Source organism: Balaenoptera musculus, chromosome 15, assembly GCF_009873245.2.
Source record: "Balaenoptera musculus isolate JJ_BM4_2016_0621 chromosome 15, mBalMus1.pri.v3, whole genome shotgun sequence".
Classification (NCBI taxonomy): Eukaryota; Metazoa; Chordata; class Mammalia; order Artiodactyla; family Balaenopteridae; genus Balaenoptera; species Balaenoptera musculus.
The window spans coordinates 48651528-48676275 of NC_045799.1; the positions used below are offsets into that span (position 1 = coordinate 48651528).

General features: G+C 50.6%; 1 protein-coding gene across 2 annotated transcripts in view; it reads left to right on the top strand.

The window, feature by feature from the left end:
* Positions 1-24291, top strand: part of BFSP1 (beaded filament structural protein 1) — a 37243-nt gene extending 12952 nt beyond the window's left edge. The window contains exons 3-9 of one of the 2 annotated variants that reach the window (XM_036826472.1): positions 3274-3369; positions 6060-6152; positions 9697-9804; positions 18281-18501; positions 21245-21330; positions 23114-23671; positions 23750-24291. In XM_036826472.1, coding sequence (XP_036682367.1) covers positions 3274-3369; positions 6060-6152; positions 9697-9804; positions 18281-18501; positions 21245-21330; positions 23114-23671; positions 23750-24162 — 1575 coding nt within the window. In that variant the 3' untranslated portion in view covers positions 24163-24291. Of the gene's footprint in view, positions 1-3273; positions 3370-6059; positions 6153-9696; positions 9805-18280; positions 18502-21244; positions 21331-23113 lie in introns of both variants that reach the window. The other variant, XM_036826471.1, reaches the window with a different exon arrangement.
* The last annotated feature ends 457 nt before the right edge of the window (positions 24292-24748 follow it).

The following is a 24748-nucleotide window of genomic DNA, read 5'->3' on the forward strand; positions in this document are numbered from 1 at the left end:
GGGCTGAGAAGTGGGCGACACCTCGGGGAAAGCGTGCAGGAGAGTCCAGGGGCTGCGGGTGAGGAACCGGCTCTGGGTCTTGGGGTCCTTCCCTTCTGCCCTCCCCACCTGTTTGCCCAGTGTTGGCATCCTTGGTATCCATGAAGGGATTTCAGAGTCTTCAGGGGAAAGGATTTGGTAACCGGAAATTAGAGGCTGAAAGGGCTGTGGGATTCACCCTAGAGCAGGAGACACTGAGGGAGACAAGATGGTCCACGTGTCTAAAATCAGTCCTCTAGACCTTCCGTGTCCAGCGCAGGGGCCACTAGCCATGTGAGACTGGGGAGGGGTCAAAATGCAGAGAGTTCAAATCGATGTGATGTGTTGTGAGTGTGAAATACACACCAGGTTTCAAAGACCTAGCCTGGAAAAAAGGGAAATATCTCATCAATAGCTTTTAAAATGTTGATGACATGATAAAATGATAAGATTTTGGGTATATTGGGTGAAATAAAATATATTGTTAAAATTAATTTCACCTGTTTCTTTTATTTGATGGGGCTACTAAGAAATTTAAAATTATGCCTGAGGGTTAGACAACCCTGTATTAGAATAACATTTAATTAAAAAAAATTTTTTTTATTATTATTATTTTTTTGGCTGCATTGGGTCTTTGTTGCTGCGCGCGGGCTTTCTCTAGTTGCGGCGAGCAGGGGCTACTCTTCATTGTAGTGCGCGGGCTTCTCATTGCAGTGGCTTCTCTTGTTGTGGAGCGTGGGCTCTAGGTGCGTGGGCTTCAGTAGTTGTGGCACGTGGGCTCAGTAGTTGTGGCTCGCGGGCTTAGTTGCTCTGCAGCATATGGGATCTTCCCAGACCAGGGATCGAACCTGTGTCCCCTGCATTGTCAGGTGGATTTTTAACCACTGCACCACCAGGGAAGTCCCAACTTACTTAATTTTTGCTTGCATAAACCTACACAAAAGGCATGTGTGAAGGTACATTGCTAACTATTGCAAATTGACCAATCTGATCTAGCACAACTCTTAAGTTCTTTAAGATAAACTCTGAAGTTCTCTTGGGTAGGTAAAATAGTTTACCCATTTTGAGTACGTATTTTGAGGTTTGAGTTGGGTGAGGGTTAGCTGATCCCTGACAATCTGGTTGAAGTTTCAGACCAAATTCACGTGAATGGATATTTATTAAATAAGCCTTTATTCTGATGCAGTCCCCTAAGGTTCATACAGCCTCTTCTCCAAGCTCCATGCAGTCCCAGATGTCTGCTGTTTTAGGTGCTAAGGCAACACTTTGCATGAAAAGCTCATTCAAGGCAGGTGATACAATAGGGTCAGGATTCTGGTATCCTTGCTTTCAGCATCAGACAATCATATCTCCCTACACCAGCGGTCTTTTACAAGAACGATTATAAGGAATCAAGTGCCTTTCCTAAGAGTGCAGGCCTAATGCCTCCCTGGAACCTAAACGCTATTAATACCAGGATGGCACGTGTCTCAAAATATCTTGGCCTGTCCACATACCTTGACTGTCTTAACTCTGTTCACGCAGTGGTAGGGAGTATCTTAAATATTTTAGCAAACCACATTTCTACCTCTGTCAGTGAGAGCCCATTGCTAACATTCATCATGCTTTTTAACAAGTCATTAGGTAGTCAGTAAAAATTCACTTAGCAAGCCCTCAGGTATTGGCAGGTGGGCATGGCAGAGGGGGCAAGGAACTTGGACCTGTAACATCTCGCTGAATTGTTGAAGTATTTAAGTCAGTTCCAGACATCACAGCACTATCTTATGAAGAGCACAAACACTTACTCATACCTATTTGGTTGATCCAAACAAGATCAATGAGATATGGGCTTCCCTGGTGGCGCAGTGGTTAAGAATCCACCTGCCAATGCAGGGGACATGGGTTTGAGCCCTGGTCCGGGAAGATCCCACATGCTGCGGAGCAACTAAGCCCGTGCACCACAACTACTGAGCCTGCGCTCTAAAGCCCAAGAGCCACAACTACTGAGCCTGCGTGCCACAACTACTGAAGCCCATGTGCCTAGAGCCCGTGCTCCGCAACAAGAGAAACCCACGTGCAGCAACGAAGACCCAACGCAGCCAAAAATAATAAATAAATAAAATAAATAAATTTATTGAAAAAAAAGATCAATGAGATAAAAGTTGGTGAATTATCAAAAAGTTTGTTGAGAACATTCAATCTTCTGTCCTAAGTGTCATTTCCAACTTGAAAGGAACAAACACTATTCACCACAGCAATCATGCTAAAACATGAATTTTATGTTGAAGATACATGGCCTCAAGGTGTCAACAGTCCTTGGGAGAAAATTATTAAAATTAAGGTTTCCTATCCCATAGGTTGTCTTTTCACTTCGTTGATGGTTTCTGTGCACAGCTTTTTTTGAGTTTGATGTAGTCTCACTTGTTAATTTTTGATTTCGTTGCTTGTGCTTTAGGTGTCATGTCCAAAAAAATCATTGCCAACGCCCATGTCAGGGAGATTTTTTCCTGTTTTCTTCTTGGAGTTTTTGTTTCAGTATTAAATTATTTAAATCTTTAATCCATTTAGAGTTCATTTTTGTGAATGGTAAGATAGGGGTCTAGCTTCATTCTATTTTATTTGTTTATTTTTAATTTTTATTGGAGTGTGGTTGATTTACAGTGTTGTGTTAGTCTAGCTTCATTCTAAAATAAAGGTTTCAGTGTTAAGGGAAAACTGTTTCTTAGTCTTAGAAACTCAACTCACTGATGATAGGATATAGAACAAATATAGATGTAACTTAAATTTTAAGGTTATCGGTATATAAATGTACTCTTTCTCCCTGATCTTTCTAGATCAAGGCTTCTCACCCCTGGCACTATTGACACTTCGGACTGGAGAATTCTTTGTTGTGTGGGGTTGTCCTAAGTACTGTAGGATGTTTAGCAGCATCGGTGGCTGCAACCCACTAGATGCCGGTAGTAACACACCCCCCGCCCACCCCCGCCCCGCCCCGCCCCGCCCCGCCCCCGCCAAGTGGCGACAATTAAAAAACCCTCGAGATTGTGCCAAATGTCCCCTTGGGGGCAAAATCACTCTCGGCTGAGAACTACTATTCTAGACCAGGACCAATGGGCTAACCCAGTGCTTGGCTAGAAATGCAGAATCTCAGACGCCCTCCCAGACCCAGCAAACAAGTCTGCATTTTGGTAAGGCCCCGGCCGATGTCACACGCACGCCCGTGCTCTCTGCCCCCCGCCCCCCGCGGCCCCTCAGAGTCGATGCCTCTCACTGCAGGAGGCAGATGAAGCCCTGCTGAGTAACCTGCGCCTTCAGATCGAAGCCCAGTTTCTGCAGGATGACATCAGTGCGGCCAAGGACAGGTACAGAAAGGTAACCATGACCCTTCTGTAGCCCTTCCCCCCAGAAAACCAGTTCAGAGCACTCGTGGCTGAAAAAAATGGGGTGGCTGGGGTGGGCTGCCCTGTGTGCGGTGCCCCGAACCAAGCGGGGCTGGGCTGGTCACTGGACGGCACCTAGTGAGCCAGACCTGCAGGGCTGTGGGAGGGGTGGCAGTGTGTGTGTGTGTGTGTGTGCGTGTGTATGTGTGTGTGTGTGTGTGTATGTGAGTGTGTGTGCATGGGGGGGTATGTGTGTATGTGTGTGCGTGTGTGTGTTTGTGTGTGTGTGCGTGGGGTGTGTGTGGGGGTATGTGTGTATGTGTGTGTGCATGTGCGCGCGCGTGTGTGTGTATGTGTGTGTGTGTGCGTGTGTATGTATGTGTGTGTGTGTGCGCGCACGCGTGTGTGTGTATGTGGGGGGGGTATGTGTGTGTGTGGGGGTGTGTGTATGTGTGTGTGTATGTGTGTGGGGGGGTATGTGTGTGTGTGTATGTGTGTGTGGGTGTGTGTGGGTGTGTGTGTGGGTGTGTGGGGTTATGGGTCGGGGGGAGCCAATATCTGTGCAGGACGTTACAGTCCACAGAGTAATTGCACACAGATCCGCCTGGATTAAGCTGTAGCCTGTTGACTGGTTCAGCTCAGAAAATGGAGAAAATGCAAAAGTCGTAATTTTTTAGCGCTGTCTCTGAGGGAACACATGGCATGCAGGGGCCTCCTCGCATGTAGCTCTGTGCTCTGCCCCCGCCCCCGCCAGCTTCTCACAGGCCTCACGTTGGGGGGGCCTTGGTGTTCTGGAAAAGTCCAGCCCTGGAGCTGTGTAACCAAGGGCCAGTGGCCTAACCTCTCTGAGCTTCTTCATCTTCAAAATGCAAACGCCAGACTCTCCTTCCTGCACAGCCATGTTATCTGAGCATAGACACCTGTAGGCCTGACCCTGACCCTCAACCCTCGGGGCTGACCTCTCCAGGAGGCCTGGCCTCCCTCCAGCTGCAGTGTCTGCGTCTATGCCTCAGGACGGATGTGCACCAGGCAGCGGAGGGCAGGTCTGCCTCACAGGAAATGTTGGGGAGTTAATGCCCCGGGAGCAGCCTCAGCCAGGGACGGATGGAGTTGGTGGACACGTACTTCAGCTCCCTCTGCACCGGCTCCCAGAGAGCCCCACTAGGACTTGTGCCCACAGGGGTAACTCACCTGATAACACAGCATCTCACCTCCCCGTTCCACTGCTCACGATTCCCGGCATCTTTGCCCAAGCAAACTATTTGCACCCAGATCCTTCCCCCAGGGTCTGTATCTTACTCAGCTGGGGCTGCTATAACAAAGTACCACGGACTGGTGGCTTATGAGCAACAGAAATTCATTCCTCTCAGTTCTGGAGGCTGGAGCACCGAGATCAGCGTGCCGGCAGGGTTGGGTTCTGGTGAGGACCCTCTTCCTGGCTTGCAGACGGCTGCCTTTTTGCCATGCACTCACCTGGCCTTTCCTAGATCCGTATCCATAGAGAGAGTGACTGCCTTTCTTATCAGGGCACTAATCTCACCCTGGGGGCCCCACCTTCATGCCCTCATCTAAATCTAATTGTTCCCCAAAGGTCCCACCTCCAAATACCATCCTGCTGGGGGTTAGGGCTTCAGCACATGAATTTTGGAGGGACACAACTTTTGATCTATAACTGTCTGCTTCTGGGGAAACCCACACTGAGGCGACGTGAGGTAATATGGGTGAAGCACCTGGTACAACCTGGAACCTGGCAAGTGCTCAGGCAGCATCAGAGTCCCTTCCTGCCTCTGTGGGTGCCTGCTGCATTGTCTCTGAATCCCAAAAAAGGGCCTCAAGAGACAGTGTCCTAGGTTCCCTGTCAGCAGAGCCTGAGGTGCGTATAGGTGGGGTGGGGAGCAGGAAGGCGCAGGGGAAGGGGCTGAGCTGAGTCCAGGCTCAGCCTGATCCCATGGGGGCTCTGGAGCGTGAATCGCACCACAAGCTTGGTCCCACCTTGAGGCAAGAGGGTTGGTCTTGTGTCCTGAGCCAGGAGTCATTGGTCCGGGTGGGGGATGGTGTGGCATTGGGGGCAGTTGCATAGCTTCCTGGCAGGATGACCACTGTGTGGCCGAGGGCAGTTCTGCGGAGGGGGCAGCTGTGCTACGTCCTCAACTCTTGTGCACAGAGAAGGCCCAGGTGATCTGCTGGTGAAAGGGACCAGGCATTGCCTTCAGGTTGTTAATCCCTCTTTTGTGGAAGAACCGGAGGTTTAGGAGGTTTGAATACCTTGCCTGAGGCCACATGCAGCTAGTGAGTGAGGCAGTCCGGGCCGGACTGGCCACAGCCTGTCCTCCGAAGCACAGCCTGTGCTGCAGTCAGCAAGGTCCTTTGTGCCCTCCGGGGACTCTTTGTCCCCCATCGCTGATTTTCTGATAACCCTGCACCCAGGGCGCTATGGAGACAGCCGCAAGGCAGCCACGGGACTGAAGGGAAGGTGACACGAACTAAGCCTCGGTTTATTCATGGAGCCCAGTGTTCTCATGCAGATTAAAGGAGGCATAAAGCGTCCTCCGCACCCATCACGGTCTGTCCTATTTGTGGCGGTGGGACACGTGAAGGCATTCATCCCGCGGGTCACCTGGTACTGGAGGTGAAAATGTGGGGAGCTCAAGTTTTCATGAGAACGCTTTCCTCCCCCAACAGAATCTTCTGGAGATTCAGACCTATGTCAGCATCCTGCAGCAGATCATCCAGACCACCCCGCAAGCAGCCGCCATAACCAGTGGCATGAGGGAGGTAAGAACGGGAGCCCAGGTGGCTGGGAAACCGCACGTGGGGATTTGTCCTGCAGCCCCGGGGGCCCAGAGACCCAGGGAGAGGCGTCAGGTCACCCCCACTGCGGGTTCACATTCAAAGTTCACTCTTCTGCTCTTTCACTCAGTCGGTGAACGTGGGTATTTAGACATCTGAGGACATAAACTGTGCCCCTGACCATCTTCTTAGGTATTTCCTCTTGAGGATTACGGGCTGTCCTTCCTTGTCTAGTTTATAAGAAACTACCAGACTGTTTCCCAAGCGCTGTAGCACTGCTGCATCCCCACTGGCAACGGATGGGAGTTTCTGTTGCTTTGCTTCCTTGTCAACGCTGGGTATGTTGGGTTTTTATTTTGGTTTTGCCGTTTGCTACTCTAATAGGTATGTTGTGTATCTTGCTGTGCTTTTAACTTGCATCCCCTCACGCCTTAATGATGTGGAGCATCTTTTCATGTGTTTATTTGCCATTTGTATAGCTTCTTTGTTGGACTATCTACCCAAGACTTTTGCCCATATTTTTTTATTGGGTTGTTTGTTTTCTTATTCCCCTTAGCAGTTTGAACATAATTTTGAATACAGAGAACCTCAGACAATTAGTGACTATTTTCAAGGTCAGGCTCTGCTAGTCTGGGGCATGAAAACTCTTGGGAAAGGGTAGAGGTGATTGAAGCCGATTTTTTAAAAAACTGGGATTTGGATGTAAAACCTTATTCCCAATATAATGTTCCAAATCCCTTCCTCACTTAGCTCTCTAGCAGGGCAACAGGATATTGATGTATTTTTTTCCCTAATGTGGTTTATGGGATTTTGTGATGCATGATATGATATTGTAAAAATAAACTGAAAAGGATGCAGATTAAAACAAAAATGTCATGTGTCCTTTCTCCAGAGGAGTGTTACGCTGGGACAGGGTTTTGTAGACTGTTCAACTGAGAAGACTCTGGGTTTTTCTGCAAGGATGACTTAGGACAGAAGTCTACCCAGGCCCACACCCTGGAGAACCAATGGGCTAGGGTAGCTGACTGCTTGATGTTTGTTTGAACCTAATTTTTTATATCAAAGCTAAAGAAAACCCCAAATTTGCTTTCAGAGACACTTTTGAACCCTGCCAAGTAACATCTAAGAGGCAGGAGAGTTACTTTTTTTGGACTTGATGGGGATATTTTTGTCCACATTGCCCACCAATGACCCCAACTGAACTGGGGTTGCCGCTAAGGCCTAAAAAACAGCTTCTCCTAAAGCATAATTTTCTTTGTCAGAGACTTCTTTCCAGACACTTTATTTCTGTTTTGAAGACATTTTTCCTTTAATTCGTAGGTGTTTTACATCAGAGCACACTTTTAAAATCACATCATCTGTTCCCTTGTAACCCTGTTCTTCTGCGTTGTACTAATGTAGAGCCGTCTAGACCTAGTTTGATAGCGTCAGTGATCATCAGAGACCCTCAGCATCGTTGCCCGGGAGCTTGAGACAAATGCAGCATCTGCAGCCCGACCCCCAGCAGACCCACTGTGTCAGAATCTGCATTTTAGCAAGATGCTCAGGGATTCGTGTGCACGTTAAAAAGCAGATTTAGAAAGAATCACATTCTTTATTAATCTCAGCTGAAAAATTCTACCTACGAGCTAGGTGGTTGCTTTCCGGTTTGCTCCTTTGACTCTTGTTACTGTCCTAGAAAATGCCAGTTGAGTTTGCACAAAGGATATGATTAGCATTGCTTCCTAGGAGCGCGGGGTTAATGTGTCCATAAAGCATTAAGTCAGTGTCCTGTAGCCAGAGGTCCCTGGGGCCACCCCTGTGGTCAAATCAAGCTGGGTTTATTATTCCCCACAGGAGGGGAGGGTGTACGCCGTGGATGGGGGCCTGCGCTGGCCTGGGTGCTCTTGGGGGGCGAGGGGCTGGTCTTATGGCTGAATATCCCCCGAGTCTGTACCTTGGAGGCCGAGGTATGGGGTGAGGCTAAGGCCGTGCTTGGTAACTAGGCATCACCACTTGAGGTAGTGGTCATTTCTGTGGTTACACGGTGGTCGCTTGGTCTGAGCTCAGACACAGTTGCAGAGCCGGTCTTGTTTCTGTCTTGTTCCCCTGGGATCCCAGAGTGACATCTTTGGATGTTGAGGTGGCATCGTCTGTAAGTTTATAAGGAGGGAGCATCATGCTGGGCGGGTTGGTTAGTGCCGGCTTCCAGCTGACAGCTGCCGGCTGTCTTCCTTCCTCTACAGTAAGTATCCAAGGGCCTCCTGTGCGCGAGGCACTGTGAGGGCACCTGTGGGAGGGCATGGGGAGGATGTAGTATAAGTAGGAGCTGGGTGGTGAGGAGAGGTGGGGCCAGACAAGCAGGCCGGGCCCTGGCGGGGAGGTGGGTGAGGGATTTGCACTGTGTCTGCATCCGTGCTGAGGCTGCAGGTCTCGGTGGGCATGTTTGCACATCCTCCATGTAGTGGTACCCAGGACGTGAGTCCCCTCTGCTCCCAGCTGTCCCCATGGCTGTGTCTTTGGGGCAGGGAGGCGGGAGCCGAGGCACAGAGAAGCAGGGAGGACAGAGACAGAGAGAGAAACAGACTGACAGACACAGGGAGAGAGAGACACACAGAGAGACGGAGAGAATGCACGTCTCCACTGAGAGACTCAGAAATAAACACACCATCCTTCAGCAGCTCTGTCCCCAGGCCCGCTCCTCCTCCCTCCCTCTCACTTTCTCTGTGTCTCATTGCTCTGGCCACTTTGCAGGCGGCTGCAGAGCAGGGGCACCTTCAGCGGGTGGCCGTGAACGTGCTGGGCTGTGACTCTGCCCAGTGGGTGGGGGGGTGGTCTCTGTGTCAGAAGGCACTGCTCTAGAGAGGCCAGGCTCTCAGGAAGGGGTTTGGATGTTTCTGAATAATGTGGAGAGGCTGGTGGGAAAAGGGCAGCTGCTCTGCAGAGTGTGGAGAGGTTGAGGGTGGACCTCCTTCTGGAACATTCCGGGAGCACCGACTGGGCTTCCCCTGTCGCCATGGCCCCTGCTGTGTGCCATGGGGATGGCTCAGCACAGTTGGTGGCTCTGGCTCAGGGCTCAGACTTAGAAAACAAAGCGAAAAGGCAGTGAGTGGCCACGGTGGGCCCGCCTGAGTCAGCTTGGCTGCTGTGACAAAATACCATAGACCAGGTGGCTCAACCAAAAGACACTTATTGCTTACAGTTCTGGTAGCTGGAAGTCCAAGGTCAGGGTGCTGGCAGATTTGGTCCCTGGGGAGAACCCCATCCCGGCTGGTAGATGCCACCCTCTCCCTGTCCTTTCCTTGCTGCCCACATGGAGGAGGGGGCCCTGGTGTCTCGTCCTCTCCTAATAAGGACACTAATCCCATCATGGGGGCCCCACCCTCATGACCTCATCTAAACCAACCCTCCTGCCAAAGGTCCCACCTCCAGATGCCATGCATTGGGGGTTAGGGCCTCGGCCTGTGAACTTGGGGGGATGTAAACATGCAGAACATAGCGGCCCCTCTCCTCCAAGTGTGAGCATGCTGAGTCCGGCTTCTTTGTGCAGGCGAAGCTCCTGACGGAAAGGGAGGTGGCCGCCCTGCAGAGCCAGCTGGAGGACGGCCAAGAGGTGCTCTGCCTCCTGCAGGCCCAGAGAGCCGAGCTGCAGGCCCAGGTATGCCCGCCCCTCCTGTCTGCTCCTCTCATTCAGGTGTCACGTGCCCGCAGAGGTGTGCACTCGTGCATCTAGTGCTGTGAATTCTACAAACTCAACACACCTGTGTCCTCAGCCCTCAGAGCCGCAAACAGCATCCCCAGTGGGGTGACCAGCTGTCCACTTCCGGGGACGCCTTCCTGCCCAGACTGGAAAAGCCCTGGGCCAAGGGGGGCAGCGGGTCCCACTAATTCGTGGCCCCCGGAGGTCCCCCACAGGCCCCCTTTGAGTCGCTGCCCCTCCCCCACCGAGGGTAAGCTATCCCCACTCCTGCATAACCGATCTGTTTTGCCCAGTTTAACCTTGTTTTTGAAAATAAGAAACGGACGTACGTTGGGGTTTTTACCCTACGCTCGCGCGAATCTGTGCTTCCTGTTTCTCTTCTCATGACCTAAACTCTCTCCTTTGGAATTTGACTGCAACCCGGGAGACAGTGGTTGTGTTGGGATTTGCTCCTGCTCAGAATTTGTTAGCGGAAACTTTGCATTTCCACCCCACCCCTTTTCCTTTTTTGGTGAAGCTTAGTTTGCAAATGAGCAGAAAAGCTTTTTGCAAACTTGGCAGGAAAGCTCAGTCTTGTCTCTGTGGCCTTCCTTCGTGGTTAACGAGCTTCGTGGGTCACCCCACCCCCGCCAACCCTGTGATTCCTCGTTTTCTTTCTCTCGTTACTGTACACCGGGCCATTCTGATGGGGACGTTGGGTTAGAATATGCTTCTTACACTGTGTAACCATTTTTCCCAGATCCAAAAGTAAATTGACGTTCGGTTTGACAAGTACACATAAGGGACAAGAGAACAAATATTTTTTAAAAATCTGCCCCTCTAGAAAACCTAGACCATTAAAGGCTATATGTTACTTTGTCTCTATCCCACCAATGCCTGACAAGATCAAACCCTGCAGAAACCACATGAGATGTGGTGCTTTTGGTGGGTACACGGTGTCCTCCAGATCTCAGGACTTGAGTACAGAATCCTGATTCCTGCCCCACCCACCGCCCAGCCCCTCCCTGTGCAGCAACTCAGGGGCCATGGAGAGCGAACGGGGGCCTGGGGATGGTCCCCCAAGGCAAAGACCCCAGCTCAGGAAAGCGAGTACTGCCCTTAAAACGCGTCCTGCTCTTGTGACAAACCGCAGCTTGGGGACCAGATGCACCGTTTTGGTGACTTGGTGAGTGTGTGGTTTCCTCTGAGGCCCTGAGAGGATGGAGGGAGGGTCAGGGTGTGTGTGTGTGTGTGTGTGTCATGTGTGTGCACGTTTTTTATATGTGTGCATGTGTGCACGGGTGTATATGTCTGTATGTAAGTGTATGTGTATATGTGTGTGTATGCGTGTATGTGTATATGTGTGTGTATATATTTGTGCGTTAGTGTATGTATATATGTGTGTATGTAAGTGTATGCGTTTGTGTAAAATATGTGTATGTAACTGTATGTGTGTACGTGTGTGCATGTTTTTATATGCGTGCGTGTGTGTATGCGTGTGTATGTAAGTGTATGCGTGTATGTAACTGTGTGTGTACGTGTGTGTAATATGTGTGCATGTTTTTATATGTGTACATATGTGCACGTGTGTATGTGTATACGTGTGTCTGTGTGTACGTCTACGTGTGTATATAAGTGTATGCGTGTATGTTTTTGTATGTGTGTGTACGTGTGTGTGTGTGAATGAGTGTTTGGAGAAGTGGATGCACACCCAGTCACGGTTCTAGACACCAGTGTTTTCCAAACCACCATTTACAACTCATTACTGTGTTGTAAAATGAACTCAGCAGAATCAACTGGCTTGAGAAAAGAAGGAATTCACAACACTAGCCTAAGACCGAAGAGGAAATGACAGGGTGCATGGCGAGTAGAGGCAGGATTTATTTTGTGAAACCTTTGTTTTAAATATATCTGTATGTGTGTTTAAGTATATAGATTTGTGCAAATACACACACGTACTTATATCTTTGTATGATGTCTATGGTTTGTGAGGTAAAATGTGGCTCTTCCAGTGGCCACAGTGAGAAGATTGAAAAACCTCTGCCCGAGAGACTGAGAAGGAGCCCAGTCTCCTTCTCAGGAGATGAGGGAGCCCAGCCTGATGTGGTGGGCACATCAACCGGTGAAGTCCGGTTCCAGGGCGAAAAGAATGCTTGTCTCTCTGTGGACACATATGCATTTATTGACTATAAAATTCAGATGTTTCATAAAGGATTAGCCTAGTTTCTGAGAATATGAGATAAAGCTCTCTGCTTGGCCGCCTGTCCCCACCCGTAGCTGCTGCACAAAGACTGGCTTGTCTAACTCTGAGGTCGTTGTCTCTCTAACTGGTGGGGCTTCACTGTCTCTTCTGTGCCATCCCCCGCCCCAGTCCCCTGCCCAGCAGTCTGGTGAAGCCCCGGACCCTTTCTCAGAAAAATGTTAAAGGCATATAGCTTCTGTCAGAGGTTTAGGACTATGGGAGGCGTAAGCTAAAGAGGCTTCTTTATTGTACTTTGGTTCTGCCCTTGTTTTTTGAAGGTTCTCATTTATACCTGGGGTATCAGAAGAAACATTTCAACAAAGTGTCTTGTTGGAAATTAATAGCCCCAGCCATCATCTGATGACTTTATTTCTTATCCCATTCATAATTAAAAGTTACTAATTTGAAATTTTATATGTTTATTTTACATTCAAAGTCTTTGGTAAAGTCACATATTAAGGATGACTGAAATAATTCCAGAGGAGCTCTCTTGGGAGTAGTTGTAGAGAAATGCATTTGAACTAATGTGCTATAAAACTGTAATAAAACGGAAATTTCATGTATTTGCCAAAATTCTGAGTTTGTAAAATTACCTTCATTTCTTTGGCATCACATACTTAACATTAATAATAGTAAAATAAGATATTGACATTTTCCATAAAAAAAAAAGAAAAATGTTAAAGGCATAAAATAAAGTACATAGAATTAAAAAGAAACCAATTATATTGAAACAAAATATTATCTGCTGAATTAGTTATCAAAATATTGCCAAAGCATTTCCTCTATAATAATATATGTGCTTATAATAAATAAAACCTAGCAGGGGGTCTGATGAAACACGAGTCATATTAGTTTTCTCTTGCGGCCATAATAAATTTTCACAAAGGTCAGGGCCTAAAACAGCACTTCCTTGTGATCTTACGGTTCTGCAGGTTAGAAGTCGAGGCAGGCTTGGCTGGTTTCTCTGCTCTGGGGCTCACAGCCCTGAAATGAAGGTGTCGGCCGGCCTGGGTCCCCCGTATCTGGAGGTTCTTGTTGGGGGATGGGCCGAATCTGCTTCCTGTCCCGTTCCTGTCATTGGCAGAATTCCCTTCTGTGTGCCGCTGGGACCAAGGACCCTATTTCTTTGCTGGCTGTCGGCCAGGATTTACTCCAGACGCCGTCCACCTTCCTTGGCATGTGGCCCCTCCATCTTCAAGGACAGCAGTGGTGCTTCAAATCTTTCTCGTGCATCTAATCTCTCTGATTTCTGCTCTTAAGGGCCCGTGGAATTAGGAATAATCTAGAATAATCTCCCTGTTTTTTAAGGTCAGCTGAGTAAGAAGTTCCTTTACCGAGTAACGTAATATATTCATGGGCATACGGCTAAGGGGCAAAGGTCATGGGGGGCAAAGGTCATGGGGGCCGAAAATCTGCCTAATTAGCTTGAATCAAAACACGCACGTGGCAGGACCCACCTGAGAGCTTCTGACTCAGTGGGTCTGGGGCGTGGCCCAAGAATTTTTATTTCTAAATTCCAGATGCTGCTGCTGGGCCAGGAACCACACTTTGAGAACATTGATGTAGGGGTGGGTCCCACGTTGGGCCAGAATATTCTACATCTCGGGCACCTGGGTTCCTGGCTCGGGGCCTCCATAGCCTTATTCACGAGATGTTCACGGCTGGCTTTTTGCTGATTTTAAAAGGCTGTCGTGACTTCCCAGTGGAGTAGCTGAGCTGAGCGTTCCAGGGGAGACTCGTCAGCCTAGCCCCTCAGCGGGGCCAGGGCCATGACTGGGGACATGGTGGGGGCCAGGGGAGGGGGAGCTCCTTGAAGCCTGAGGGCTCCAGCCGGCAGGGCTGTGGCAGCTGGTTCTGCCTATGGTTAGGGCATCTGATGCTTCTGGAACCCTCCATTGCAGGGTCCTCAGGGGGAGGTCCCGGAACCAGCAGCACCAGCGGCAGCATCACCTGGGGGCTTGTCAGAAATGCTCGTTCACGGGCCCGTCCCAGGCCCACGGAACCAGGAACTCCGGAGCAGGCCCAGCATCTCGTTTAACAAGCCCTCCAGGTGCCTCCGCAGGCTCAAGTTTGAGAACGTTGGTCCACAGGTTGCCCAGGACCGCACCCACGATTGGAGCTGAATGTGGACCACACACGAGACCCCTGGGGATGGCACTTCTTCCAGGCGGACGAGAAGGGACAGGCGTTCTGGTTCTCTAAATTGCATCTGCTGAGAGTTTCTGTGACAGGAAAGTGAAAAAAGTCAGATTATTGGGAAAGTATACGCCTCCCTGGTGTCATTTCTCGTTAAAGTCCCTTAGCACCACCTGGTGGTAGGTTTTGGTAAGACAGCGTGTAATCGGTGAAGGACACTTGATTTCTTTTTCCTTTTTGAAATGACCTTGGATCCAAAGGAGTCTGGGTGCCTAAAGGGACTGAGGAAGGAGGTCACCTCTCCAGATGGGCTCACTGTGAAGCACTGGCCCGGGTCCCTAAGGACCATGCTGTGCAGAGGCAAGCCTTGCAGCTGTGCTGAAACCCTTATCTTTCAGCCGTTTCTGGCCAGCCCCATGCGAGGTCCGGGGAACACTGAGCAGAGACTGGCCTGACTCCTGCTCTGGCCGCCCAAGCCCGGTGGGGAGACGGCTGTCAGCCGGATCTAGCGGTCCAAGCGGAGACACACAGTCACCTAGCTCAAGATGAAGTTCCGGCTGCCTAGAGGCCCACACTTTCCACCTGCCTCTTTCCAGCCGCCAGGGCTGTCTGAGGGCTGCTCTCTCCCCCTCTCCTCTCTGGACCCCTCCTGCGGATCCTGGCACCAGCGCCTCTGCTCCTCACTTCTCTCTCTGCGCGTGGCTTGGCTTCTGCAGCACCTGGACCGGCCCCACCTCCTCCTGGAAGACTTCCGTGATGTCCCCAGCACCCTGGGCCTCTCCGTGGGTTCTGTGACACCTTGGGCTTGTTCCTGTGACCGAGCCGCCTCCCCCTCTGGACTGTGGGTCCTGGAACGAGGGTTTCTTTCTCCCACAGTCAGGCTGGGGCTGGACGGCATCTGAAGCCCGTGCCGAGATCACTCCCATCAGAGACGTTGCGTTAGCCCCCTTTGAGCTGCTGAAAGCGGGGCTTATATTGGTTTTCCTGAACACCTCGCCGTCTGATGAATGGTTTTAATTATTGAGCTATAACACCCAGGTGCTGCGGGCACAGCCCTTTCCTGCTCACGTGGGAGAAAGCTAAGCTTTGATGAAAGGCAGTTGTGATCAGCTTTCATGCCCTCCTGCTGCCCGGTTGACACTGGGATCGCTGGACCCCAGCCATGCCAGCCTGTGACCCGCAGGCTTCGTTCTCAGGACTGCTCCGTGGAAATGGAGAGGCTTACGTGGGGATTCATCCACTCCGGATGGCTTCTTGTCTCTGAGATTTGAGCCTCAAAGGGGTCCTTTGAATTCCTTACTTCATGGAAGCATTTCCTAGAGTGTGTGAACGCCAGTGTGGGTCAGAGCCTGTGGCCACACCAAGAATCAGGGGCTGTGCCTCAGTATTTGACATCCCAGGAGACTGTTTGAATGGAGATAATTTTTAATGAGGAACAGAAACCTGGTCAAACTCGCTTGGTTTATTTTGAAATAATTTTAGACTTCTAAGAAGCTGCAAAAATAGCCCAGAGGTTTCCCGTACTCTCCACCCAGTTCCCTCAAAGTCAACCTCTTAATAGCGCAGCACCAAGGTTGGAACCAGGACATTGTCGAGCACGCCATCCTGGTAACAGATTTGCCTGAAGTCTCACCTGTTACCCTGCTCACGTGTTTTCTGGTCCTGGATCCTGCTTGCATTCAGCTGTCCTGTCTCCTCAGCCCCCTCCAGTCTGGGACAGTTCCTGCCTGTCTCTGTTTCTCATGACCTTGACGGCCAGTCCTCCTGTGGGACGTCCCCCCATCTGGGCTTCCCTGATGCTTTCTCGGGGCTGAGCTGAGGCTCTGCGTTTGCGGCAGGAACACGACAGAAGTGATGGGTCCTCCATGCCTCTCACCAGGTGCACCATGTGGCTGTGTCTTTGTACTGGGGGTGCGACTTGCGTCACCTGGGGTGGTGTCTCCAGCTTTCTCGACTGTGAAGATATTTTCCCCCAAACGAGCAAGATGTAAAGGGGCTGATGACGTTTGGGAACAGGGCGGGCGGCGGGAGCCGCTCACTCTCCCCGATTCCCTCTTTTCTCTCTTTCGCCAGCTCTCTCATCTCTGTTGCCTTTGCCTTTTGGCTTCATGTCTCTGTCTTTCTGAAGAATTGCCTTTCTCAGTTTCTCCACGCACTTTATGAAAGATTGTTGCTCCAGGGTGGCAGCCTCAGACCCCGGGCTTACGTGTCCCAGTGAGTCTAGAACCTGCCACCAAGTCACCACTATTCCTGAGATCCCTTCCCAGATGCCCGGGGAGGAAGCACGTGACAGGCCAGCCTGAGTCCTGGTTCTGCGGCTCTGGTCAGGGGAGTGTGGTCACACTGCTGCCCGGACACTTCCTACGTGTGAGATGGGACAGTCATCAGACATGGGGACAACACAGGCCAGTGGACGGCTTCCCAGAGTGTCTAGTGCATGTACCTCTCCCTCTGTTCCTTCCTCCCTCCCTCCCTCCCCCCTTCCTCCCTCCTTCCCTTCCTTCCCCCCTTCCTGATGCAACAGATCCATTCCTGACAACCTTTGTCAGCTGAGTCTGCCGGTGTCCTCACTAGGGACGTCACTGTTCCACGGCCACATCTGTACATAAAGTGAGGAATCAGGCTGTCGCAGGAATAATCAGCCTCTACATGTCCAATATGCTCGTTTAGCTGCACGTGTGAGGCGTCTTGTGGTGGACATACGTGAGGTTGGATTCAGATACCTGTCTAGTCCCCCGTGACTCAAAAAGTGTGACCTGGAGACCAGAGCCATGGGCATCGAGTGAGAGCCGCTTAGAAATGCAGACCCCGGGCTTCCCTGGTGGTTCAGTGGTTAAGAATCCGCCTGCCGATGCAGGGGATACGGATTCGAGCCCTGGTCCGGGAAGATCCCACATGCCGCAGAGCAACTAAGCCCGTGTGCCACAACTACTGAGCCTGCGCTCTAGAGCCCGCGAGCCACAACTACTGAGCCCGTGAGCCACAACTACCGAAGCCCAGGCGCCTAGAACCTGTGCTCCGCAAGAAGAGAAGCCACCGCAATGAGAAGCCTGTGCACCACAAGGAAGAGTAGTCCCCGCTCGCCGCAATTAGAGAAAGCCCCCATGCAGCAACAAAGACCCAACGCAGCCAAAAAAAAAAAAAAGAAGTAACTATCCTTTAAGAAAAAAAAAAAAGAAAAGAAATGCAGCCCCTCCAGCCCCACCGGACCTGCTGAGTCAGAATCTGAGCTTAACAGTATCCTTGGGGGGTTCAGATGCACGATGAAGTTTGAGAAGCTCTCTTCCAGGAGAAGTGGGTTTGATTTGCTTGTTCTATTTTGCTTTTGAGAACCGGCCATGCCTGTTAGATCTCTTCTCTTTGGGAAAATGAGGTTGTACTAAGCTTGTAAATCAGTACGCTGCGGCCCTTTAGGGGTTGTCACAGCTCTTACTGTGACTACGAGGCCACCTCTTTTTATTTTCCCACCTTAATTTTGATTTGTCCTGCATTAATATGTAAATAGTGTTTCCCTGAAGTTATTTTATTTATACACATGTGCGAGTGTGCACAAACACACACACACCCTTTAGCTACCAATGTAACTCTACTGATCAGAAATCAGGAGAAAATTAAAGTGCCATAGTGATTGAATAAGATCAAGGAAACTTTCTCCCTTAATTATTTCAGTAAAAATAGCATCTTATCTATTTAGTACATGTTCTTCTTTTTACTAATTTTTCAGCTGTCAGATTTATGCTAACTCAGTAAATTATGAAGAATGTACTTTTTCTGAGTTGTCCATTTTATTCCATGGATGGCAGTTTTCGTTTCAGTTTCTGGGGTTGTCATCTTCCCACTGCCTTTGCGGGGTGGAGGCTCCGCTAGGGCAGATCTCCGAGGGTGCTGATGCCAGCGTAAGGAGAAGGGGTTCACATCCCTCTGTGGCTTAAGGATTCTCTGCTGACAGAGAAACAGAGAAACAAACCCACAGAACAAATAAAACTGGATATGCCACGTCCAGGGTCTCCCTGCCGGGTCTCTGTCTTAAGGGAGACGGCGGGCTGGGTTTCCTTACAGCTGTGTCTTTGCCCACAGACGGCAGCCCTAGAACAAGCCATCAAAGATGCCCACGAGTGTTACGATGAAGAGATTCAGCTCTACAACGAGCAGATTGACACCCTACGGAAGGAGATTGAGGAGGCCGAGAGGAGCCTGGAGAGGTCGTCCTATGACTGCCGGCAGCTGGTGGTCGCCCAGCAGACCCTGCGGAACGAGCTGGACCGGTATCACCGGATCATCGAGAACGAAGGCAACAGGTGGGGTCAGGGATGGGCAGAGCCCGCGGGCACAGCGCCCACCTCTCTGGCTGGCCACTTACTTGTTCCACAGATCTTTGCTGACTGTTTCCTGTGTTCCTGTTCTAGGCAGTGGGGATGTGGCCAGGAAGGGAACCCCCAAATCCGTGACCTCACAGAACTTGAATATTAGTCCGGGAGACAGGATGAGTGGGTCTGTAGCAGAGGGTGTGTGGCCTGTGACCTGTGCCCTGGAGTGAATTGCAGCAGGGAGAGGGGAGAGGAGGCGGGGGTGATGGGGGAAGTGTTTGAATGTCAAGCAGGGGGTCAGAAAGCACCCACGGAGAAGGCTCCCTTCAGCTCACAGGCCTCTGGGGACATGAGTGTCTTAACACAGAGGACGATCAGGCGTGGTTATTGAGATGCTGCAGGTGAGGGGCCTGCACGGTACCTGGAGCGCAACCAGTGCTCAGTGTCGGTGTTATTACTGCTGCTGCCATCGTGGCTCTGACCACCTGGTTGGGTCAGTAACGTGGCTGTCGACAGGCCGTCTGGTCTCCTCCACGTAATGGAACTTTGACTTGAACTCCACTGGGAAGTAGATCTCTGTCTCCATCTCATCATCATTCACAGCTGCACCTGCATCGTCTACTGTCCATTTTCTAGATGTATTAATACATCTATATCGGGACTTCCCTGGTGGCACAGTGGTTAAGAATCCACATGCCAAAGCAGGGGACATGGGTTAGATCCCTGGTCCGGGAAGATCCGACACGCCGCGGAGCAACTAAGCCCATGCACCACAACTACTGAGCCCGCGCTCTACAGCCCGTGAGCCACAACTACTGAGCCCGTGTGCCACAACTACTGAAGCCCGTGTGCCTAGAGCCTGTGCTCCACAACAGGCGAAGCCACCGCAATGAGAAGCCCACGCACCACAACAAAGAGTAGCACCCGCTCGCCACAACTAGAGAAAGCCTGTGCACAGCAACAAAGACCCAACACAGCCAATAAATAAATAAATGTATTTAAAAAAATACATCTACATCACCTATGTCTACACCTATACCTACACGTACGTCTGCATCTATGTCCTCATCATCTGTATGTGTGTACATCTACACTGCATCTACATTATCTACCTCATCTGTAGCTACACCTACAGCATCTTCATCTACACCTACACCTACACCTACCTCTACATCACCTACATTTATATCTACATCACCTACACCTACATCTACATTATCTGTATCCACAGCTACATCATTTACATCTGTGTCACCTACACATACACTTATATCTACATTATCTATAGCTACACCTACATCTTTATCACCTAAATCTACACCTACACCTATACGTCATCTATACCTAAGTCACCTGTATCTACATCATCACGTACATGCACATCTACAACGATGTCTCCATTATTTATAGCCACACCTGCACCTACATCTATGGCTACATCAATGTCTGTATCTGTAGGTATTCAGAGAACGGATTGAGACCAGCCCCCTCCTATATGGACTCTGATTCTCTATTAAGTTGAGGTTCTTCAATTCAGTCTTGCTGATTTTGGGGGGTTTAGATTGAGTTAAAAGAGAAGCACCCAGACACAAGAGCACTTCCTTCCCTCTCGCTGGGGCTCTGTCTTGGCTGTGAGTGCTCTAATGTGTGGGAGGAAAAGCAAGACTTTCTTTTGTTTTCTCTAGTTCTGGTCAACGTATTGTGCTGAACTCTATATTTATGTCACAGTGAAAGCTTCATGCACACATATACAAAAATAAGTCTTGAACGGGTATTTAAACGTCCTTGTGAAAATTTTTGTTTTGGAGGCAGGGCTTCATCAAAAGGTAACTGGATACCCCTTTTGTTGGTTTATATATAACTCTTAATTTTGATATAATTTCAAATTGATAGAAATGTTGCAGGCACAGAACAAGGAAATTCTGAATCCTCTTAGATTCACCAGCTATTTATGTTTTGTCTCAATTGCTTTATCTTTCCGCTGTCTCTGATTATATATAACTATTTTTTTAAAAAAACAGTTGGAGATATTATACCCTGGTTGCCCTAAATACTTCAGCCTGGGCTGGCCAATCTCTTATTTAAAAAATACTCCAGAGGGGCTTCCCTGGTGGCACAGTGGTTAAGAACCCGCCTGCCAATGCAGGGGACACGGGTTCGAGCCCTGGTCCGGGAAGATCCCACATGCCGCGGAGCAACTAAGCCCGTGCGCCACAACTACTGAGCCTGCGCTCTAGAGTCCGCAAGCCCCAACTACTGAACCCGCGTGCTACAACTACTGAAGCCGGCGCACCTAGGGCCCGTGCTCCACAACAAGAGAAGCCACCGCAATGAGAAGCCTGCGCACTGCAACTAAGAGTGGGCCCCGCTCGCCGCAACTAGAGAAAGCCCGCGCACAACAACGAAGACCCAAGGCAACCAAAAATAAATAAATAAATAAATAAATAAATAAATAAATAAATTAAAAAAAAAAAAAAACTCCAGAACAAAAGAATTACAATTTTTTTTATAAGTGTGTTTCACAGCTTTGACTTGAGCTCAAAGAGATGATTATTCCTTTCCGTTGTCCTCCAGTGTGTAGATGTGTTTGTGGTTCATGAGCAGTTGGATCTGGAGAAAGCCTTTTTCATTTTTGCTGGACATTAGAGCATCCCTCTTGCCTGCCCACCCCCCCATCTGTTTGGCTCAGTGAATTAAAGCTGGAGACCACCCTCTTTCTGGTTCTTTTTGCCAGGCTGAGCTCCGCCTTCACTGAAACTCCGATCACTCTGTACACCGTAAGCCACGGAGCCTCCTTCAGCCCTCGACACGGTGGGAAAGGTGAGTCCCCAACCCTGGCTTCTGCGACTTTCTGTCCTGGGAAAAAGAAAAAATCAAGCGGCTTTCTCCCTAAACTTAGCATTCATACTCCCCGTCCATCTGGAGACTCAGTGCTTTTATGTGAGGTCCCTTCTCTCCCTCACTGATGTCCTCCAACAGGTGCTGAGTGACTGAGTCAAAAAGTTTACAAGGAGAAAATCAGATGGGGGTTAGGCCACCTCAGGAAGGCCGTCCGTGAACACGAGGCATTTAACTGGGGAGAAAAAATGCAGCTCAACATTTACTTTGGCAAGAAGTGAATACTGAATTGTATGTCTTCATCGCCCCGCCCCCACCAGTGAAATGAACTCTTTTATGCAGAGGTGCTTGATCTAGTGTCAGGAGCAGAGTAGATGCTCAATTTTTGCTCAGTTCTCTCTCCCATTCAAAACTGAGCAGAAATAGCTTGGTGGGCAAGCGCAGCTTCTGCCTTCAACGTTTGGTCCTTTGGGGATGGTTTCACGCGCCTGTGAGATGTCAGCTCACAGCTCAGTCTCCCCAGTCCTGAAGGAACAGAACAGTGCCTGGGAGAAGAGAAGCCTGTGCTTATAGTGCCTTCAAATCCAGGGGTCTCAGAAAGCTCAGAGGGCTTTGCAGAGATGTGGTCCCAGAGTCAGAACGTTGCTGCCAGGGGCAGGGGTCCCCAGACACCCAGGGCCAGCTCCAGGGGCGGGTGGCTGTGTTCAGGGTGCTGGGCTTGATGCTGTGCGGTCGCTGTCTGGACGTTCTTCACAGTTTTGATTAGCGGGCCCTGAAATTCGGCAGCTGGTCCTGCCAGTAAGCCCTTCTCCACACCTGCTCCCAGCCACCTGCTTTGTCGTGTCCCCCCTGCGTCCCCCCCATCATGGCTTCACGGCCTGCTCACTCTGCTGTGTCGCTGAGGGTCAGCCCCACGGGAGGCCCTTGCTCTGTGCAACTGAGCCCTCTGATTAACGAAGGAAGGGAGGGGCTGGAGAAGACTTCTGGATGAAAAAGTTAAAAAAAATCACTGTGAGCAAAGCTGGAAAGCCTCCTGGATGAGGCAGGGTGAGATTTTGTGTTAAACTTTCAGTTCTTCCTCTTCGCTGATCTGAGGAAATGCATATGGCCTCGGGCACAGGGGATTCCTGTTCTGAGTCTGAGAGCATCCCTTCCTCTTGTTGCCCAGGAGGAAGGGGATGCTGAGCAAGGGGTGGCTGTGTTCACCTGGCCTGGCCTACGAGCGGGACAAGGGAGCTACTCCCCATGGCCGAGGCCATTCCGAGCCCGTCAGAGGCCCAGGCAGCCCTGCGTTGCTCCTTTGGGGAAACCTGAGGCGAGGGTGCCCTGTGGACTGGGTTTCCGCTGTCTGCTCTGTGGATCCCAGTGTCCCCTGTGAACTCGGGGGGCAGGGGGCTGGGTGGGCACTGGAGCCCTGCTCCCACAGAGTGTTACTGCAGGAGGATCGCGGATCTCAGTCCGTTGTACCCGGTGTGATGGGAACTGTGGGCGCCTCCCTCCCCTCCGCAAGCCCAGAGGGGCCGAGTGACTTGTCCAAAGTCACACAGTGGCCAGCAGAGCTGGGTCCTCAATGTGGGCCGTGGATGCTTCAGACCCAGGGATCTTTCCCTGTTGCTTTTGATCATACGTAGGAAACCCCACCCCAGCGCTAGGCAGGGGGCTCCAAGATAATTAGTGTATTTTTCAACAAATACATTTTCTTCCTCTTTCATTGGTGATGATACTTGCCTCATTGTCCTTTTTTTTTTTTTTTTTTTTCTAAAAGATCTCACCAGGGCTGTGCAGGATATAACAATAGCAAAACCAAGACAAAAAGGCCTCCCCAAGAACGTTCCAAGGAAAAAGGAGATTATAACGAAAGACAAAGCAGATGAAAGTCTGGAAGAGGCACCACTGAGAGGTCCTGAGGACCCGAAGCCAGGGCAGGTGGTACTTAAAGAAGAGGGTGAATCTAAGCTTGAATCAGGGGATGGAGAAGCAAGTCCCCCGACCGTGGACGGGGCTCCGGAGGATGTCCCAGACGGAGGGAAGATAAGCAAAGCCTTTGAAAAACTAGGCAAGAAGGTCAAGGAGAGGGTGAAAGGCCCCAAAGAACCCGAGCCCCCCGCTGACCTGTACACCAAGGGGCGGTATGTGCTGGTCTCCGGAGATGCCAATTTCGTGGACCCAGGCTTCTGTTCCTTGTCCGTCCCGGCCAAAGGGGGCGTGGTGGTTACCAAGGGGGACGACTCTGTGCGTCCTGACAGCCACGTGGAGCCCTCTCCCCAGCAGCCGGAGCCCCCTCTGGAGGACGGAGAGGGGCCTCCCCAGGGGAAAGAAGATGGTCTGGAGGATGGAGAGGGGCCTCCCGAGGGGAAAGAAGATGGTCTGGAGGACGGAGAGGGGCCTCCCGAGGGGAAAGAAGATGGACACCCCCCTACCCCGCCCACTGCAGACAAGGGGGATGAGATGAATGCCGAAGAACTGAAGGGCCCCCAGGGGAAACAGGATGGCCAGAAGGAGGAGGAGGGGGCCGGGGAGCCCTGTCCCGCAGTCACGCCTGGTCCAGAGGGGCCGTCTACACCCCAGTCTCAAGAGCCTCAGGTCACTCAGGGTGAGTCCGACGGGCCTGGAGCTCGGAGAAGCAGCCTGCCGGCGAGAAGCCCTCCCAGGACGCTGGCCTATGAGAAGGTGGAGGTGATGGAATCCGTTGAGAAGTTTTCCACCGACAGCATCCAGACATACGAAGGGACTGCTGTGATCGTGGAGACCATGATCGAGAAGACGAAGGCAGACAAGAAGAAGCTGGAGGAGAAGTGCTCTTCCAATGCCTAGGCTCGAGGGGAGAAAGTGCCTCTGGGCCACTGTTGGGAAGTGCTTGGATATTTTAGGACGAACCATACAAGACTGAGGGTTCTTGTTTGGATTAGACCATAGTTGGCCTGTCTGGCTTGCCAGTGAAGCCTTCATTAAAGCGTTTTCTTTGCTTGCACATCCTTTGTCTAATTAACAGGGGCTTTGGGCTTTGAGGTGGGTTAGCCTCGCTCAGGACAGGGGTGCTCTGTTAACAGCCACCAAGCCGTGCTCGTTTAGGAAAGAGACGAGCCCTTCATATGGGTCACTGAGAGACTCGTTAGAGGCTCAGAGTCTGGATTTCACACAGAAACGTGTTAGATGATGGATTGGCTGGTTTTCTCTGCATTTCAAGCACAAACATTTGATCACATGAGGAGTGTTTTGTTAGAAGTAAAACAATTAAAGGTGTCTATCTTGGTTTGGGTTCCCCCAGAAGCTGATCTCGCAGCAAGGATTTGATGTAGTTTCTGGGGGATGTGGTCTCAGGAAGTGCCAGGAGGGCAGGGAGACGGCGGTAGGGAGATGGGCTACCAGATGGGTCAGTCCTGTGGGCGGCTGGCGCTTG